The sequence below is a fragment of the Chaetodon trifascialis genome, chromosome 8 (assembly GCF_039877785.1).
Source record: "Chaetodon trifascialis isolate fChaTrf1 chromosome 8, fChaTrf1.hap1, whole genome shotgun sequence".
Classification (NCBI taxonomy): Eukaryota; Metazoa; Chordata; class Actinopteri; order Chaetodontiformes; family Chaetodontidae; genus Chaetodon; species Chaetodon trifascialis.
In genome coordinates, this window is record NC_092063.1 from 8197947 (window position 1) to 8219209 (window position 21263).

The following is a 21263-nucleotide window of genomic DNA, read 5'->3' on the forward strand; positions in this document are numbered from 1 at the left end:
CAGTCTTTCTCTTGGTGAGCAGTCAAAGAAAATGAAATCCAGCATGAGGGATCAGTTAACACCATATATCATACACATTTAAACTCTACAGGCCAGTTTCACATATTTTATGACAAGATGGCAAGAATATGAACATTCAGCCATAGTCAGTAGACAAAATAATATGAACACCTTTAATATAATCCAGTGCAAACCCACCACCAATTACAGCCTCAAAGATATCACAAAGATGAATAAGCACCTCTGCGACAGTGTGATTAGAAGTCATTATAAACTATAATTATATGGTATTTACTGCAGTGTTATCGATGTTCTGGACTGTATTTATCCTGTTCTCCTGTATGTATAATTTTATCTCACAGGGAAAAATAGGTGAACTTTTATTATTCTAAAAATAAATACGCTCTTCAGTTGAAGCTACATTCTTTGTGAATGATTTAAAGGAAAGGAAAATGAAGCCTTCTCTGATCTTGTATGGTCATTATTAGTGCTATGATCATCATTATTATTATTATTGTTATTATGATCATTATTATCATTGTGACTTTTTACGAGCAAGCCATGTCAAGTGTTCAAGCATAGCGGGTGTAGGATAAATGTTACACTGATTATAGTGTTTAAAGCCCTGTCAACATTTCTCTGTCTGCCGGTGGCTGGGGAGTACGCGTTGAACCTTGTTTGTTGATGATAAAGGACATGATAAATGAACAGATGTCGTGTCAAGTGGTCCCCTGACGAATAGGACCCATATTCTCTCTACACAACTAACCAACACACAGACAGACACAGACACACACACATACACATCCTGAGCAGAGGCAGCGGGGCTTAGGCTTTTCATAGGGTGCTGTCATGGCTCTGCCTTTTGAGTCTGTGTGTGTGTGTGTGTGTGTGTGTGTGTGTGTGTGTGTGTGTGTGTGTGTAATCTACAGGGGGTTTTGCTGGCTGAGCCTAAACCAGAGTGACAGATCCGTGCTCTCTTAATGAAGACTACACGATCAGGTTCAAGTGACAACAACAACAACAAGCAAGGAAATAAAAAAGAGAGCAAATACGCTGCTTGCAGGTGCTGCCGGCACATTTCTAAATAGGTGGATGACGATTACTGCCACAAGGCTTGTGTCTGAGGTGTTCGCTGCTGACGGTAACGATTTTGGGCACATCTGTATGTTGCAGTGCCTGAGTGTTATTAGTGGACAGCACAGCTCTGATATAAAAAGCATTCTTAATCAGACAGCTTGGTTGACAAGGGCACCGGAGTGGATGTGTTGGCGCGTGAGTTCGTTGGTGCTGCAGTGTGCCTGTGTGTGTGCGTGCACGTAGGTGTGAGTAAATGTAAGCACATGGGTGTGTATTCGCCTGTGACCCCAGGGCGCACTGGGAAAGCATTTGGAGGCAAACCACGCTCAAGGCTCTTTGATCTACAGCCAGTGGTATTCAGAGCACATGGAGGTCTAGAGTATAGCTGTAGGCTAACTAAAACACACACACACACACTCAAACACACACACACACACACACCCTGAGGGAAGCCAGAGGGGTGAGAGGTCAATATCATGGCTTCCATCTTTTTGCTCATGAGCCGTCACATCTTACATCTCTGCTGCATCGCTTCACTCGTTCATCTCTTTCCCTTTCACTTAATTTGTTCTGCTGGACTCCGGCTTCCCACCCCCTTGTGAGGTGAGAACCTCTGCGCCCCCCCTTCGCCCTGGCTCTCCGTGATCCAGACGCTCCGCGGCCTCTCTCGATCCTCAAAAGTCTGTCTTCGCCTCACTTCTTTCCACCTCACCACTTCCCCTGTCATCTTCCGTGTTTATCATAAGCTGCGATTTACATATCTTAATGACTCATTCGAACCGGGCGGCTCTGTTTGTGTGTTTTAAGCGCGCTTGTTTGTCTACTGACTCTATTACCGTGCGGCAAAATGGGAATGCGTCTCAGAAACTCCCCAGAGAGCAGTGCAAATGTGTGACACGTTCTGGTTAAGACCTCAGCCCTTGTTTACAGAGGAGCCCAGGTCCCTCGTGGGGGATTGCCGCCTACCTGGGTGTCGATGTGATTCGATGTGGTAAAAATAGGAACATCAAGGTATCCTTCTTATGGCTTCTTGACTTCACCAGGGTGAGCTGAAACCCCTCTGTTTACTTGTTGAGAGAGTCTATTTCTCGTTTCTTCCCAGGGGGTGTCCTGTCTCTTATTTTATGATTTCCTGATAACCTCCCGTGGGTCTCTATGGAAGCTTACGGCTACGCGGGTGCCTGCTGAATTTTACATCAGGGAGTGAGAGGAATGGATTATAAAAGGCAGTCATCTAGAGATAATGAAGAGAAGCGAAATGCCAATGCACATTGCTCAGGGTGCTGTGGGAATTACAGGGAGATGTTATTGCTATTTTTTAAACATTATTGTAGGACGTGAGATGTGATTTGCAGGAGTCAGATACACGAGGAGAAAACCCCCGGGTCCTCAGGGTCACACAAATAAACAAGTTGTTTCTACAAAACACATGCGACACGGTGAGCACATTTACAATAAGCCACTCAGGGAGGAACAGAGGAATACAAATGCTGAAGGTCATTCTGCAGCATCTGCACACTTTACATACACACGCAATCTAAACTGAATGTCATACAGACTTTTGCCATGTTTTTCCCAAATGGGTTAAAACCCTCCAGACAACCGCTGTCTGAGAGGTTGAACACTAACACAGCAGGTTGTTACAAGACATGGCTTTGTTGTTGCTGTCATTTACCACAGCAGCCAGAACATTATGAGTGTATAAAAACCGTTGCCTTTGTAATTGAGAAATCAATACCTAATTTGCTACAGTGGTCTCACCAGCCATTGTGTGTAAGTCTGTGTGAGTATATGTGAGTGTATGAGCTGTTCCTGAAGGCCACAGCTGCCTCCAATCTCTCATTTGGACATAAAGGGGCATATGAAAGGCAAAGACCCCAGCCAGTCCCCATTTAACTCTGCAGTCTATTATTATTGCTTGTGCTTAAACCCAGAAGGGATCTAACAGTCCCACAGACAAAGAGATGGAACTATTTCTTCCTGCTCTGGCAGGATGGTGTCTTACCTTCACCACGGTGACCATGCCGTCGTTGGTGACCGGGTCAGTGCGGATGGTGAAGTGCCCAGACGGGTCTCCGCTGATGATCCTGTAGATGGCGTTCCAGTTAGGCGAGTGCGGTTGGTCAGCATCTATCACGGTCAGATTAGCCACAACAACATCCACCCGGTTCTCTGGGACTTCACCGGAGAACTGCGGGAAGTACAGTAAAAGGTTACTCTGTGTGATTCAAAGGATCCTTATGTTGACTGGGGTTCGTTTGAGTGTGCCAATTTGTACAAAAAGCCACTGAGTGCCCATCTCTCTTTTCCATTTTTCTTTATGGAGCCTTACAGGTTTTCAGTTAGAGTAAGTTTAATGATCTCGGCTGAGTAGAAAACAAACAGTAAACAACAACAAGCACATGCACACAATGGTGCTGTTCCAGTTTTAATATTTTCTGCTTTTTCTGCATTTTGAGTGCCCATCCTTGATGAGCAGTAATATTTCATCCCTTTGAAAGCCGGAGTGATAAAGGAGCAGAGAATGGCTGAGCAGAAAGGAGCCAGCAGTAGGGAGGGTTAAAACAGCTGTTTGAGTGTATATGAGTGGCTTTCAGTTGTCCCCTCGCTGTACAAACACATGTGCTTTGTCCTGATAAGCCTGATGAGGAGTGAGCCGCTGTCTGTCATGTGTCTGTTATGGTGGGGATTGATCAAAGCCGTACAGGCTCAGGGGATAAAGCCCACAAAGACGAACCGACAACAGCCACGACTGCACCGCTACACGAAAAAAACGGCAGCAGCCCAACCCCCACGAACGACCCGTCGACTGTTAACCAATCACGTGGGGTGAGAAGGTGAGCATGTGCTGGTGCTGGCGTGTCTTCACCTCATCTGGAGGCAACAGGCATGTAGCGTCATACAGTCGCCGCATCACCAGGGGTAACAGGCGTGAAAGAGCCAGTGAGCTGCTTATGTGAGTGTAGGATATCAAAGAGCAAAGCCCCAGACCAAACACTCCGACAGACCATAATACCCTGCCTGGCACCCTTCGCATCACCCAGCAAACAGCCGACAGCAGCGGGCAGATTAGGGGGCTGCGTCGGGAGAGCTGTTCAGAGACTCAATGACATTCTTAAGACAACAGACAAGTCCGGGTGGTCCTGATGCACTGCCTGCATTGGATAAGTAGGCAGGCTGTCGTATGTTTGTGTCAGTGTGTGTGTGTTTTTGTGTGTGTGTGTGTGTGTGCTTGAGTGGTTTATTACTGTGGTTTGGTTCAGGGACTCCCCAATGCCAATTCAATAAAATAAAACTTCAGAGATGGCTCTTGAGCTCTGAAGGGCCCTTGAGCATCTTCTTTCCCAGCACACAGTAACAACTGAGGGCAAGAGTTAACCGGATCTGATGGAAGACTTTGAGAGGTTCACCACCGCCCTTATTATCAATACCCCAGTTTAAGATTTATTCTCTCATTATCTCATTTTTATAGGATGGGGGCGGGGGGGGGGGGGGGGGGGGGGGGGTTACATCAGGCGTCCAGAGCTCAAGCAATAAAAGTCCTTTTTATTTTTCCCCATAGGAAATCTTACATGGCGTGGCAATTTTTAAATTCCCTATATACAAAACTCTGTATCATCAGTACAATCACTGTGTAAACAGACTGTGTAAATATCAACTTTAAGTGGTGCAGGAAGTCAGTTATGAGTCCCAAAGAACTTTGCATTAAGCACACTCCAATCACCGAAGTTAAATGTCATGTTATTTCAGATTGCAGGGGTGACGTGTTCAGCCCCTCTTAACTCCTCATCTCTCATTCACTCTGAGCTTCGCAGCTCCGATCTGGATACCGCAGTATTGAATTCCATTCAATTTACCAAAAAAGGTTGTGGAATGCAGCTGAAATGAACAGTTTCAAGGGGAAAACAGCATTTCTGCACTGAGGATTATATTTAAGAGTAAACTTTCAAATTAAAATTTTAAGAATTAGTTTTTTTTCCTGGATCCAAGGGAGCCGACCAATTCTCTGTTATATCCAGTTCAATTTAATGACAGTTCTATTTCTTCAAGATGCCTGCTTTTATTTTTGTGACAGGGAGCTTTCACTCGTGGCAGCGCTGTTGTCAATAATGGATTGCGATTCAACATTTGTTATTTTGAAAAGAGAGCATTTCAATCTCTCTCTGAAAACCTTGCGGTTGTTCTCTTTCTTTCACTCTCAATGATTTATTAGCTGAATGCTGCTTTGACTCTGACTCTTTCTCTCATTGATTTTGGTGGTATGCTGCAGTGGGATTTGTTTCAACAGCCAATGTTTGTGTGACTGTGGTGTCTTTCGGCAAAGGCTCCGTTTTTCTCTGATCAGGTACTTTTCTTTCCATGATACTGTATCTGGTCCTCAGCTGCTGGACTACAGGGTAGGAGGGGGGAGCTCCTTGATTGCGACTGTCACTGAGTGCAGTTGGCTTTCTCACAGCACTTGACAAAACACCTCTTGCCCACAACCTCATCCTTTTGTCACTATTTTGGCAGCAAGGAAAGACTAAAGGGGGCAAGGGGAGGAGAGGAGAAGTGACAGGGAACTTCATCACAGGGACTTTGTGAGGACATTAAAGGAAGGAAGCGCTGCAGTAAATCCTGCACAGAGATACCCCTGATTGCATGATTGTAAGTCTTTCTACACATGGCTACAAACCACCCCATACCATGTGAGATACAGCTTGTTGTTGCAGCGCTGCATGCATAAACAAACAAAAGGGCCGAGCAACCTTTTTCATTTTGTCTCCATCTGCATCAAATAATGCAGAGCATGTGTGCAGGCCTGAACAAGCACCCAAAGCCTTCACATTCATGCACATGCACCACCCTCTGCCGCCTTGAAAAATAGGGCAGCCTCTGATAAGAGTGATGAAATATTAATCATCGACATTAAAGACAAATTCCCCAAACTTTATATTTCTGGGACACATTGAAAGATCTATGGAGTTTATTGCAAACACTAAATATTTGCATAATGGCCTGCATTCTCAACAAAATGGCTTTTATGTTATCCCACCACTAAAATGGATGATTTATGAAGGGAGTGGGTAAAAGCGCTCTGCTCATCGTGGCTCCAAAACCTCCGCTGAAGTTTATCATCAATATCCATGATAGTATTAACTTCCCTCTGTGGTGATGATGGAAATGCACTTAAACACGGTGGAATACAGTTAGAGAATGTGAATCTATTACCGGCCACCATCATCAATACGCCGCCATCAAGAGAGAATCTTAAATCAGATGGGGATGCCGAGTCAGGAAAGGCCTCTGATTTACAATGGGGCATGTCTATGCTTTATCACTGCTGCTGTGGAAAATAGCTCCTGTGACCAAATAATCTTTCATTCTTTCTCCTCTCCCCATCATTCTCTCATCACTTTCCCCTGTCTTCATTTTTCATCTCGGAGTCTCCGTGGTGGTCCACTCATCAACTCCTCTTCCCTCTTTGTTCTCTTTTTGCTCACCATCTCCTTTGTGTGTATTTTTTTTCCTCCTCTGCCCCCTCTTTCTACATTTCCTGCTGTGTGTGATGTAGCAGCTCTCTGATGAGCTCTATAGCTGACACATGCTTACCGGCAGCGCCAACTCATCATCATAGGGTCTTAATAGCCCCCAGGGCAAATGCTAATGCTAACTCCTCTGCTACCACCTCAAAGAGCCGAGCCTAGTGTGCTGCTGATAGCGCCTCCCTGCAGTTGCAGAGCTAAGCACCTTATCTACCCAACAGGCCCGTGCTCTCATCACTACAGATAGGAAAGCACACATGCTGAATAATTCTGACACCTGAAGCCATACTGACACCTGGAAAGATTTTCCATCATAACATGGATTTAGAGTGCAGACACGCTGACTCCACTTTTGACCACCCTCTCTAAACAAATGCATGTCTCTGCAACATCAATAACAATGTGACTCTGGAGAATTTCATTAAAAAAAAAAAAAAACCCACACAACCAAACAGCTCAGATTTTTTTTCCACTTTCCAGGCATCAGTGAGAAATATTTCCACACATCTGAATGTTTAGCAGCCCTGAGAAAAAACGACCAGAGCTAAAATGAAGTTACGAGAGGATGGAATAAATGGAGGTAAACTTTTTAACATCACTAAATCGCCTGCTTCGCTAACTCACTTAGTGATGATGTTGCCCAATCGCACCACACTGATACATTACATAGAGGACTTTTAATTTTTACCTCGCTCTCGATAATGACCTTCTGTAATGTAATCATCATTCTAAATATCACTATCACAACAATCATTAACGATTTGCTGGCTCTAGTTTTCTTGCTGATGAATGTCAATGATATAGATGAGTTTTTCCTCGTGTGTGTGTGCATCTACGAGGAAATGAGTTAGTACCCTTTGCACTTCATACCTCATAACCCTCCCTCACCGTCCTTGTGTAAATCTTCTGCTGTTGTGACGAAACACACTGCTGTAGTCATTTCCTTCCTCCTTTCCTCAGTTCATTCTTCCCTTTTCATCCCTCTTTCATCTCTGCCTCCCTCCCTCTCGTCCTCCACGTCTACCTCTCTCTCGCCTTTTCGGTTTCTTTTACTCATTATTTCCACCCTCTTCTCTGAAACCAACACCCTCTCCTCCTTCAAACTGTTACCCTTCCCTCACTCCCTTTTTTTTTGCAGCAACTCACAGTTCGAGAGGTCAGCATGGGAGGGTTGTCGTTGATGTCCGTGACAGTGATGATGGCAGTGGCTGTGTTGGAAAGGCCAAAGTTCAGGTTGCCTTCCATGTCCGTGGCCTGCACGATGATGGTGTACTGAGACACTTTCTGTAAAAGGCAGAAACAGAAAGAAAAAACAGAGTGTGCAGTTATTCATCTGCAAAGTGCTCTCTCTTCCTTGAATCTACAGCAACAGACTGTGACTCCCAGAGGAACAAAAACTGAGCCTTGTTCTATTCTATAGCAGCTGGCCATGCTCTTATTTGAAACACAGATTCACAAGGGTGAAGTCTTTCACTTGAATGAGCTGAGACCTCCAGAGTTGAGCGTTTCCAGACTTCACGCCATCTGAAGGCTGCATTGCGAAGCCTTCCCGTCAGAGACATTGCTCATTCAGAGCCACTGACGGACAGATGTGAGGACAATGATCCAACTGACAGAGATTAATCGACTATCTATGGAGCAATAATATGACGGAATGATAAATGCCTTTTCGTGTTTGGAAATGACACAGTATCACTTCACTGGGAGCTGAAATATGGTTCTCTCATTGGTGTTTTTGTACTTGGGTGCATTTGTGTGCTTCTAGCCGTGCAGCTCGATTCCCATTCTCCTCTCCTCCCTCTCTTTGCCAGCATCCTCTCCCTCTTCTTCATTCCCAGGGTGCAGTTAATGGGCTGCAGGAAGGATGGAGCCCTGGAGCCGACTGTCTGGATAATGCGTCTCGTCACTGAGATTCCCAATTACATTCCCAGTGTCTCCCTCACCTGCTAATTACCGAGTAAATATCCCAATTAGGCCAGGACGCCACATCAGGAGGATTAGACAGCTCCCCTCAGTTCCTCTCATCGTGATGCTAGACGAGATGCTGAACTCGAACCTTGTACACACACTCTCATTAACACCCGTACGTACACATAAACACGCACACACCTCTCTTTCCCCATATCTTGTTTGGAGGCAGCGCTTGCCTGACTGTCCCATCAGCCAGTGTACAGCGTGTACACAACACACTCACTAATTAGACAAGGGAGTAATTATGTAGAGCTCCTCTGAACCTCTCAGCATTGCAACAACACCGCAGCATAGCCAGCTTCCTCTAAAGGACTGAGGTCTGTTACTGTCAACAAGCTCTTAAAAGTCCACTGCAGACCAGTGGAAACCTTCAAAAGAGAATCAGTGTGGGAGTTTCTAAAGTGGAGGAAGAAGACATTTCAAAAGTAAAGAACAGAGGAGAGGATAAGAGACGGCAGGGGATGCAGCTGAGGCACAAGGGAGGAGGACTACCAAAAATAGATGCCTGTTTTTTTCTTCTTCTTTTTTCTTTTTTAGCACCTAACACCTTCAGCACCCCAGCCCAAGAATGGAGGGGAGATGTAGAAACTTTCAAAGTTTCAAAGGGCCAAAGTGCTGACTAAAAATGGACCAGGGAAGCACCGCAGTGTGCTGTGTAGCATCTTCCTGTGCAGTTCATGTACAGTACATTAGCGCCGATTTTTTTTCCTCAGCAAGGTTGGAGATGTCTTACCTGCTCTGGGATAATAAAAAGAGAAGCATGTATTTGTGTGGCACAGGAGCAGAGGTAAGTGTATGACTGTCTTCATAAAATGTGTGTATGAATACATGTGTGAGAGCACATAATGAAGAGAAATACATGCATGTACTTGTGCTTATGTCTGTGCATATATAACACATGTGTGCTCCTGTCTTTGTGAGTTTCTTTATGCTCTCAGAGTGAAAGCATGTCTGGCAGGCTGGTCTTCATTTCGTCTTCTTGGGTGTTAAGACTTGGCTTTAAGGTTTAAGTAAGAATTAGTCTTAGGTTCAGACTAGCTTCCAGGTTGGGGTTGTGGTGGTTAAAGGGCCTGTAGCTTTTAGCTAAAGCTTGCTTGAAATAGCAGTGTGAGTTAAATGACATTACAACTTATACAACTCACTGGACAAATGGCTTTTTTAAGAGTCTGGCCAAACAGCACAGGTTGTATTCACACCTGACATGTGATCATAATGCAACAACTAATCAAATCTAATGCAGTGTGTGCTAAATGCATTTACATATTGTATTACGGCTGCAGTTAACGATCATCTTTATTACTGTTGATCTAATTTCATTTTTATACATTTTTCATGGTTGACTGTTAATCGAGGTGATTAAACCTGCAATAACTGACTTTTGGCTGCACGGTGGCGCAGCAGGTAGTGCGCATGCCTCACAGCAAGAAGGTTGCCGGTTCGATCCCCGGGTCAGGCGGGGCCTTTCTGTGTGAAGTTTGCATGTTCTTCCCGTGCATGTGTGGGTTCTCTCTGGGTACTCCGGCTTCCTCCCACAGACCAAAAACATGCTCATTAGGTTAATTGATGACTCTAAATTGTCCGTAGGTGTGAGTGTGAGTGTGAATGTTTGTTTGTTGTTGTATGTGGCCCTGCAATCGGCTGGCGACCGGTTCAGGGTGTACCCCGCCTCTCGCCCATTGTAGCTGGGATAGGCTCCAGCCCCCCCGCAACCCCAAAAGGGATAGGCGGTATAGATAATGGATGGATGGATGGATAACTGATAACTGGTGGCAGCAGAAACATGTGAATAAACCATGATATCTCATTTTAAAAGTGGCCCGTGGAGTTCCCTTGTAAAGGGTCAAAAGTTATGTTCAGCGTTAACATTAAAAGACAAAAAACATGTTTTGGATTTCGTTCATCATAAAACAAAACCACCAAAGCATTGTTTACATCCACGTTTACTTGCTTGCAGTCTTTTTCTTCCCTGCCCTTGTGTGCACAGCATGTCTTGGCAGCTTGTCGTATTGCCACCTATTGATCAGTGTAATAGTGTGAAACCATTGGCAGGACTGTGTATCGCATCACCTGTACACATGCGTCCTCGTTTGCATGCATGAGATCAACAAAACAGGCACCCACACGTGGAAAAAACGCTCCATAGTGCAAATAGGTGTCAAAAACTGCACAGGAAACCTTGAAGCTGATCTGGGGAACTTTTTTGGGCCATTCTATTTACAAATATGGCAGATACAGAGCAACATTAGCATGTATCTTTAGTCGTGCTTGTGGACACCTGTCAAGTGTTAAGTCCAATATTCATTCTCTTTCAGCTCTGTTTTTGGTACCAACTCCTGAGGGAAATATCTGTCTGTTTAGCTGCTAAATGCTCTGCTATGTTCACCAGCCAGATGCTAACTGTGTCTGTGTGCTGTTTGGTGCTGAGCAGGTGGAGCTTTCTCACTCAAAGCGGCTGTGTGCTGTGGCCAAAAACAAACCTATCAGAGTCCAAAACCCAAAGATATTCCATTTCCAATGACAATTAGAGACAATCCACACTAATTTTTGATCAACTTGTCAATGAATCATCTAATTATCTCAAAACTAGTTGCATTAACATGCAATTCTCTTTAACCAGAGAAGATATCCCGATATAGACTGCATGCTACCTGCATGTTATGGGATCTATATTTGTTTACCACCACTGAGGTGCCTGTTAACCCAGATCTGCTCCAGTGGAGCTGCTCAGTGGCTAACAGCTCACACTGGGCATCTTCCAGTACTGTGAGCAGGGTGCTCCTGAAAAAGAGCTCCCAGAATAAATATAGGTAGAAAAAAGCTGGGCTTGGAAGGAATTATATCATTATGGGTCTTCATTCATATGTATAGCAGTACAAACACTGTGTGTGTGTGTGTGTGTGTGTGTGTGTAGTGGGGGTAGGAGTTTAATCCTCCATCAGGGGTGACTGGCCGGATCAGCAGGATGCAGAAAAAACAGAGTAAAAATAAGCAATAGTGTTTCAGCTGAGACATTTTTACTCCACATCCCCTCATACTGTACCCATCTCACTCCCTCTGGCACCCTCATGTCTCATCCTGCTTCTCAGTCTCCATCAGCCTATCTTCACTGCCAAATTCACACTCACTTCCTCCCAACTCACTGTGATACCCCGTCTGCCCAGCTCTGTTTTAGTTCTATTGCTCCCTTCAGTCCCCCCCCCCCACCTTCAATTGCCTGTGTTTTATCGAGTGTAGATGTGATTATATGGGCTTTTGTGTTTGTCTGACAGGTGTCAAGGGCATTCTATCTCAGATATTTCCGCTCTATCTTTGCCACACAAACAAACACACACAGACAGACAGACAAACGCGAACACCTACACACAGACGCAGACTCACACACGACACAAGGTGAGCAGCCCATTGCAGCGTGATGTGTTGTTAATAGGTCTGTCACTGGTGACAGTTTGGGAGGATGATCTGTCTCAGAGATTTCTTTGCAGAGTTGTCACTGGCACATCCGTGTCGTGAGAATAAACACATTTGGATCTTGTCTCAACTTTTATGGCTCCATAAACAAGGTGACCGCAGAAGAAGGCAATTTACTGTAAAAAAAAAGAGATGAGCTGGTGTGTGTGTGGTGACAAATGGCTAAAAAACATTTGCATGCCACATCTCAGCGTGTCACCAGAGTAAACAATGCTGCTACGAGCTCCAGAAACAAAGATAAAGGTGCATCATCTGCACGGTTCATTCAGACTATGTGGACGCTGCTCAAATGATTTCAATGTCTAAAATCTTTATATGTGTTATTTGTTTACTTCTGCGTGATTTTATCTCTGTCAAACATGAAAAGCCTTTTGTGAATGCTTTGAGATAGAGAAGACCAACCTCTCGATCAAGACCAGGCGCCACCGTCACAATGTCGCCGGTCTCGCTGTTGATGGTGAACATGTTGGGGATGGGGCTGTGCGGCGTCTGCGACAGGATTCGATAACGCACCATTCCGTTGGCGGTGGTGTTGTCGTCGGCGTCGAAGGCTGACAGGTGCATCACATACGTTCCTGATGAAGGGAAGAATATTTGTCAGCGTATACGTCCAAGCAGCCGAGCTGTAGCAGAAAATAAAAAGCCAACTTCAGGTTCCATTAAAGTACAAATGGAAAGAGAGATTTCAAAGAAAAAAGTAAGACTTTAGTCTTAATTTGTGCTGAAGTGAGACTCAGTCACTGCTGAAAGATGGAATAATCCCCTTTTTGAAAACACTCAAGGGTTTGCTGCTGCAGCCTGGTCTGGTTAGCTTACTGTGGCTAATCTCTACCTTTGCTTTCACTGCACTATTTAGCAAAAGCTAAACAGTCTCACTTATATTTTTCTAAACATAGAATTATTACCCCAAAATAAAGTATTCACTCAGCAAACTTGATTATTTTGTATTGTTTGTTGGATAGTTTAAAGTGAGGCATTACTCTGCTTCATCAACCATCCTACAAACAGATTTTAATAACATTCAGGATTGGTAATAATCACACCTGATATTGGGACAAGTGCACATAAACACGGCTAATAAACCACTTGGATGTTCCATAACAGCTTGATAACACAACAATAAAGTTAATTGGACTTTGTGGATTTATGCCAGCAGAGAAATGTTGGACACCTGTTCTGTAGATAACAGCTACACACACAGATATACAGCGTGCACAGATCGTGACTGTGATCAGTTTTTATGGCCACATAACTCACATCACATTTTGCTGGATACACTGAACGAGCTTCAAACACAAAGTGCACCATTTCTCGCACGCCCGACCAGTAGATTTTGATGACAGATATTGCTCAGTCTTAATTACGTTATTCTGACACTGTTATATAAAAATAAGCTGATAAACCATCTAGATGTTTGAGAATCCTTGCTTACATTGATCTAAAATCATTGGAAACCTGTTTTGCTTGACTACAAGCACAAGTAAGCACAGACCTACAGTATATATAGAGAATAAGCCACCCTCCCTCCATGAATGCACCACTTGTTTGCTGCCTCCACACACTCAAATAACTCTGTGGGATCACCGCCTGTCACCCAATCTCTCCATCTCTCTCCCTCTCTCGCTGCCGATTCTAATTGCCAGAGATAGTGATATCATGCCAGTGACAGCCCCTGTCCGAGGATAATTGTAACCGCAGCTCCCATTTCAAACTTCATTACATTTCAAAGCAACATTTGTCAATGACTCGACCAGAGGGAGCACTCTAAAGGCCTCTCAGCGAGATGAGGGGAAAAAAATGTAAGAAAAGAAGCCGGCAGGAACGGGGGGAGGGAGAGGAAAAGAGAGAAACTGAGGACGGACTCCATATTTGGTTTGACTCCAAGTGGAGTGACTATCAGTCCTCCACCCATCACTTTCGTCTGGAGATGGAGGGATACAGAGGAGGAGATGAAGAATCACAATGTGTCACACATCGGCGGGGTAATTTCATTAAGCTGCACTCTTAGGGGGTTTAATGTGGACCCTTTGTACGGGCGTCCTAAGCTGTGCCTGACAGGATTAGGTCCCCATAATGACTCTTTAATTTGCAAACTAATTCAAGTCTGTAATTGGCCTTCCATTGAAACCACTGGAGCTCTAAATTCTAAAACTCTCTTTTTTTATGATTATTGTTCAGCTGAATGTCATGCATGCCACAGAGACTTGTCTGCTGTGTGGGGTAAGGCTGAGGGGGAGGGGGCAGCAGCGGAGAAAAAAAGCAGGGAAACAAAGAAAGAAAGAAAGAAAGAAAGAAAGAAAAGGAAATGAGCACCTGGACACCTCTTGAGATCACCTCTGGCGTAATGAACTCCGGTTCATGGGGCTCACACTTACACACACATGCATGCACAGAGAGCTCATCTCCGTGATTCCTCCGCTCCGAGGTTAGACATAAAATGACCCAGTGGTGCTACAGCGTGGTACATTTAATCCTCAATCTCCTCTCCAGCCTGAGCACCCTCTTTGGTTTATGGCCACTGCTGCAGCTGGCTAAATGAAAAGCCACTGTAGGAGACAGATTCCCCGTCTGTCTGCTAAATCAAGGGGAATGGAAAATTCTCTTTTGCGTCAAAGACTCACTGGTGTAGTCAAACTTTTAATGACACCAATCTCTCCTGATATAGCGGCCACTCTTCCACTGTCCACCCATATCCAAACTGCTCAACCCTGCACACATTTCTTTAATCTTTTTTTTTTTCTGTAAATACTCCTGAAGTCGCTCCAGCTTCACTCTTCTTGTTTCGTCCATCGATCTGTGCATCCGACCGTGTCTCATTACCTGGTTTAGAGCCTTCGTCCACAGAGCCGTTGTAGACCTGGTTCTTGAACTCGGGCCTGTTGTCATTCATGTCGATGACGAAGATGTACAGATCGATGGGGTTCTCGACCTGGTTCCCGTTCATGTCCACGGCATGGGCTCGCAACTGGGAGACACAGAGGCACAAGAGGTTGGATTATGACCATTAGGGGAGCAGGCAGGAGTGGATTGATAAATCTGTGTGCTTACATTGATGTAAAATATTTTTATCTTTACATTTATGTGTTTTACTCTCCAAACAGTCTCCACACTCCACATGTGAACTGACAGCTGCCAAAGTAGTGGCAGCAGCTGCAAGCACATTTGGGAACTTTTGACCCCGGGTCAGGCCTGACAGGAACATTTTGCAGTCACTCAGGGAGGAAATAAATGCCACGGTTTTGCTGTTTTGCGTAAAATACTTTATATCATTAAGTGTATAAATGGATTAACAGGTGACAGTGTGTAATTCTATTATTCTAATGAAAAAACATTACAGTTGAACATCAGTCAAAGCGAAGGCATGAAAGGACAGTGTGCCTGAGAGAGGAACTGATTTCTGGGGACTAAAACTATTTCAGCTCAGTGTAAAGTTTTTGCACCCTGTATTTATTTTCTTTCATTTGAAATATTATATTTGTGGTTCTGTATCAGTGAAGTCAGAGAGGTATTAATAATACAAAAGATTAGGCCGCACTTCTCATTCTTTTGTCAGACTTAAGAACAGCATGAAGGACACTTTCATTCTAAACAAACCTTAATCAGCCTTAACTGAATTTATTAGCTAAATCTTAACAGTTGTTGGCATGTTTGAGGATCACTTCTTTGTATCTCTCGGCGCACTCATCCTCTCAGTGCATTCCCAACTGTCTCCGCTCAGGCGTGGACAAAAGAAAGGGAGAAACAACATTAATAAAACACCAACAAACAGAGAGCACTTGGGTTTTTTTACCCTTCAAGGTGACTACTTTCACAGCACCTCTCCAGCCAAACACTGCACTGTTTTCTGAATTTGGCACTGCTCATGAACACGGCGGTGATAAAATCTGCATTATTGAATTAACACAGTTGAAAACTTTCAAAAAGATCTCCTAAACCTACACGACAACAGACGTGAAATTCAGCATATTTTTCTCGCGCAGTAATTGCCTTTGCGATCTTTCACTTTCTTCAGATTTCTTATCTCTTTTACACTTAGTCCCCAGAAGTTTTTATCTCAGCAGAAACCAAAACAAGAAACATCTTATTTTATTGGCTCTGTTGTAAAGGCAAGGTGTCGGTTTCAGGATCACTGCGTTGCATCCGAGGCCAACATTCTGTCTGGTTTTGTTTGAAAGTGAGTCCTGAAATCTCTTTACTTCCCTCCGACTCCACAAACACAGTCAGCCCATCTCAAATTCAACTCAGCTGTGCTCAGATCAATGGAATCACCAACGAGGATTTCTCGCAAAGTTTGGACATGCTGTAAAATGTGTCCTGACTGCTTTTTCTCGTATGAAGTCTGGAGGAGAAAAAAAAAAGAACCGAATGAATGAGAGGGAGGAAAATAACCAAATAATCAGGGAAATGTTGAGTTAAAATAAATTCTCGTGGTTTGTTTTTGCACTCCATACTTGAAGGTCAAACTAACAGACTCCAGTGGCATTTCAAAATGAATTCCTCAGATCGCTCTAAAGCTGTTTTGATTCACTTCACCTTACCTGGGAATGTTTATATCCCTGAACATGACTTATTCAGTGATATTCCTGTCAGCTGGAAGCACCAGGGATGTTTAGTTTATATCATACAATGAAAAAAAAAAAACAGAGTTCAGACACTGTCTACATCCTCCTCCTAACAACCGAGGCTGGTAAATATTTATCCTGTTAAAATGTCAGCAATCAATTTCAGGCGAAGGACCTTGCACCTTATTTGATGTTGGGGGTGTTCGTCTTAAGGAAGAGGGAAGGAAAACTGACAAAATGGAAAGGGGCCGGGGGAAAAATCAAAACATGTCAGGAACAGTTAGAGAAAGGAGATTAAAGGTTATAACACGAGCAGAGTGTTTTTCCTCATCATGCATGGAGAATTGTGGGAGTGGTACTCTTTCCATCTGAGCATGCCTGGTGGGAAAAACGCTACCTGGCCAGCGCATGAGAGCCAGATAAGTGAAACAGCCCGCAGGCTCGTTGTGGCAGGAAATAGAATCAGCTGCATTCTCCTTCAGCTTCCTCTCCTCAGAGAAGAGCTTCTCCACCACCTGCTTCCACTCTGCACCCCCACCAAAATTGGGTCTTCAGGTCTCCCTGAGGTTAATTTGACTTTACTTTTTCCACAGCATTGTCTGATCTGTCCTGCACCCAATATCCGTGCGCTGCCATCGCATCTCCTCTTACTGTCCTGTTACAGGCCAGGAGCCAGGCCCTCTATCTCTCCCCACCCTCATCCCTCCATCCCGCATGGACCCACACCCTAATTCAATAACAGCAAGAGTCAGAGATTACCGCCATGTTTAAAGAAGGCAAAATGTAATTCTAGGTCCACATTAAAGTTATTATCTTGAAAGGCAGGGGGAGAAAACAGACCGTACCAGGCAGCGCTCGGCATTTGGCAAAGAAGCAGCATCCTGATAGAGATAACAGCAGACCCAGAAGCTCCGAGGATTTTTTCCTCATAAGAATGCATCTTGTTGCATGGCTGGTTTTGAATTTCAGAGTGCTCATTCTTTTGAAATAAAAAGAACTAGACCGTAACTTTGTTCTGTCCTTGCATGAAATATGAGGTAAACAAAAGAAAGAGCACAAAGTCAAATTCTAACTTTCCGCTTGTTGTTGCTTTCCAGGAGGATGCCGCTTGGTAAATAAAACCTTCCCTGTCTTGGATTGAGAGTGTTCATGTTTTGTGCAATAAAGTTTAATTGCTTTCCTGTTGCTCCAACATCTCGCATCTAGTGTGAGAGGCCTTTAATTGAAGTGCAACACCTTTCTTCATCTGTTTACACGCACATCTTTACCCTGTCTCATCGGGTTTCTCCCTGCACTTTGTATTCCACAGCAACTAACACTTTTCCTCTACAACAAACACAGAGTTTAACGTAAACAGCCTTTAGCAAGCCTCCGCCTTTCTTAACAAATCACCTCATTGATTGGAGTTTGTCCTGGGTGTAAATCTGCTCAGCTCCCACTAAAGGTTGAGCTTGCCAGCTCACAGGAACTGTAAGTCAGAACAGATTCCCATATAAAAAGAAGGATAGCAGCAGGTACAGAGACAGAGACAACCAGAGACAGGAACTTTAAGTGATGAACCCAGTGTTGTTGCTCACTATATCAAAGCCTGAGGGCTCTCTTTCCACCGCATCAGTTTGACTAGCTTTAGCAGCAATACGACAATTTAGTACTTTTCTTCGATTTTAAATGCACTTTTACAGACTGCTTGACATTTTCATGCCTAGACCAGCACGCACGGCACAAAGGCGAGAGGAGGGGCGCGGCCGGAAGGTTCACTGAAATGAGGTAGTGCCTCGACAGGTGTTGGTGTTTGATAAAGATTTTGTTTTAGATGAGCACAGCATGGACAAAACAAAGATGGCCATGCATGCTGCACTGGGCCAAGAACGCCTTCTCAAGGGCATATTTACAGTTATAATATTACATACAAGTAAGGAGACGGATACCACTCTCATGTCTGTATGCTAAATAGAAAGCTAGAGCCAGGAGATGATTAGCTCAGCTTTGGATTGAGGTTGGAAGAAGAGAGAGACGACTAGCCCATCTCTGTCCAAATATTAAAAGATCTGCATAACAGCACCTCGAAATCTGAAGGTAAATAAATTCAATGTGATAAGATGTGTTCATTAGTAAGATCTTTGGGTGCTGGTGCAGAATTTTTAAACTTTGTACAGAGCCAGGCTAGCTGTTTCCCCTTGATACCAGTCTTTATGCTAAGCTAAGCTAGCAGCTGCTGGATGTAGCTTCATATAAATCCAACTCTTGGCAAGAAAGCAGATAAGCACATTTCCCAAAATGTCACATGAGAATGAATGTCAGACACGAGGTAAATAACAGTGTACCCCAAAATGTCGAAGCATTCACATCTTCTCACTCATGCAGCATTTACTTTACCACAAAGACACTTTTTCCTCACGCATTGTCTTTTCATCACATGCCACTGTTATTGGCACAGCGAAAAAAGAAAAGAAAAAATCTGACTAATTGAGATGATTAATTATCACGTTCTCTGACTTATGCTTCACTTCATTCACTTAAGTGTTGCACGTATTGCTGTCACAGCACTCCATCACCCCTGTGCACTGAAGCACAAGAACACAGAGACGCACACACAGACACAACTCTTCACTGGAAGGGTTTTACTCAAATATTTTTACTTTCCACGTCGAAGTGTGTTCCTGCTTAATGTAATAATGCAGTGCAACAGTGTTAACATTTATAGAGTGGATGTATTAAAAGATTCTTAAATATTCTCTTCATTTTTTTTATGTTGAGCAAATATAGATTAAAATAATGAAAGACTAATCAAATCTAAAACTTATCGCATGCATATTTTATATTGGGAATCTGTTTTTTAAATGAGTTTTTACACTGTTCACTCAGAATGGCAAAAAATAATGAATTCAAATGACTGTCTGGTAATTACAGGAAAAGAAATGCATATATGAGATGTTTGTCGGTTTCATTTCAGAGGTCATATCTGTTCTGTGTATGTGTGTGAGAGAGAGAGACGCACACTCACATGGTACGACGAGCGATGCTCTCGATCAAGAGGTTTGGTGACAAACATCTTTCCGAGCACGGGGTCGATGCTGAACACCTCGTTGGGTGGTTGATCTGCTCCCACGCCTGTGATGCTGTATCGGATCGAGATGTCCTGGTCCTGGTCTGAACGGATCTGCATCACAACAAACAAAGAGGAACGCTCAATCAGTCAGTCAATCAAGTGTCTGCTTCACCGAGCCACGCCACTTTTCCTCTCCCTATTCCTCTCTTGCTCTGAGAAAACTCAAACCCAGTTATCACGGCCAACCTACACCTATTGGTGCAGCGTGTGCTGTGGGGTGTTTATTATTCGAGGACCAGTTTATGATATACAGCCCCGGAGTTTAATAATTTTGTCCTTACACAATCTCAGAAACCTGATATTGCATATTATTCACTGGAAACATCCACAAGCACGCACACACACACACACACACACCCAGGGCACACACACATATTCATCACAATTTGGCATTTCTAGCCACCACATATTCAAGGATTCCATTAGTGCTGCCGCAGGGAGCGCTATGCATTCAGTTTGGCAGAATTGGACCGCTTCGAAAGAGAAATTTTAATTCAATATTTGAGGGGTGGGGGGAATGAAATCAACATATATTTACTGTTAACCTTGACAGTCAGGTGGTGATTTATTAAGATTTGCTGGCCCCAAGCTGGGATTACAGACAGGCCGTGAACAAAAATGACAATTAGATAGGAAAGTGATAATATGAGGTTATAATTGTGGTGCAATTAGGTAAGCAACAACAGGAAACATAACAATAACCACATTTTGAGGAGGCAAAAATGGGCCAGAGGAAAATAACATTCTCCAATTCGGGGTGCACACAAGAAGAGGAGTTATTCAATAACTGTAGGAGATGGGGGGCAGGATGTTCTTTAAGAAATAGGTCTGTATTTTGGTTCTGCTTTCCATGCCAGATAGACAGCTAATAGGTGCATTAAGTGCACTGCTAGGCCTGTGATTTGGACTGAAGTGCTGTGTAATTGGGAATCATTTGGAGGAGTTTTTCAATTTAGACCCCAAATAGAGTCCAAACCTCCAAGCATCCCATCTCTGCCCATTAACTCCATGACAACCCGTGAACATCAGCCGGTGTATCAAAATGATTCACGCACACACACACGCAGGCATGCAGGAGCAAGCACACACACACACACACACACACACACACACACACACACACACACACACACACACACAGGAATGGCCAGCCTTTTTCCTTTTTCTTCTAATCAATGACTATTTCATTGGAGGGCCTGAGTGCATCAGAAGAGTAAGACTGTCCAAAGTTGTCTCCATCTTTCACCACTTGAGGAACCAATTTAGCAACACTTTTGACACACCGGGAATTCTGCTCTGCCGAGAAAATAGCTGGAACAACTAACAAGGACAAGGAGCGGACATACAGTATTAGACAGGTGTCATCCTGACTCTTCCTGCTGGTGGAATAAAAATGTGTCACCATTACTGATACTGACACCTCCTTCTCGTCCCCTTCACCAGCTTCAACATTATCATCAGCTCTCTATTAGAAAGACCCGGTCAAGGTGTGTCTCTCCAATCAAACGGATGTTGATCGGTTACAGACGCCGTCCCCGTAAGAAAGCA

The 21263-nt window shown here is 43.9% G+C and overlaps 1 protein-coding gene across 1 annotated transcript in view; it reads right to left on the reverse strand.

Moving 5' to 3' along the window:
* Nucleotides 1-21263, reverse strand: part of LOC139335673 (cadherin-4-like) — a 247625-nt gene that overhangs the window by 20452 nt on the left and 205910 nt on the right. Inside the window, exons 6-10 of the mRNA XM_070969402.1 lie at nt 19611-19766; nt 14865-15009; nt 12447-12619; nt 7752-7889; nt 3086-3271 (exon numbers count right to left, since the gene is read on the reverse strand). Coding sequence (XP_070825503.1) covers nt 3086-3271; nt 7752-7889; nt 12447-12619; nt 14865-15009; nt 19611-19766 — 798 coding nt within the window. The remainder of the gene's footprint in view (nt 1-3085; nt 3272-7751; nt 7890-12446; nt 12620-14864; nt 15010-19610; nt 19767-21263) is intronic.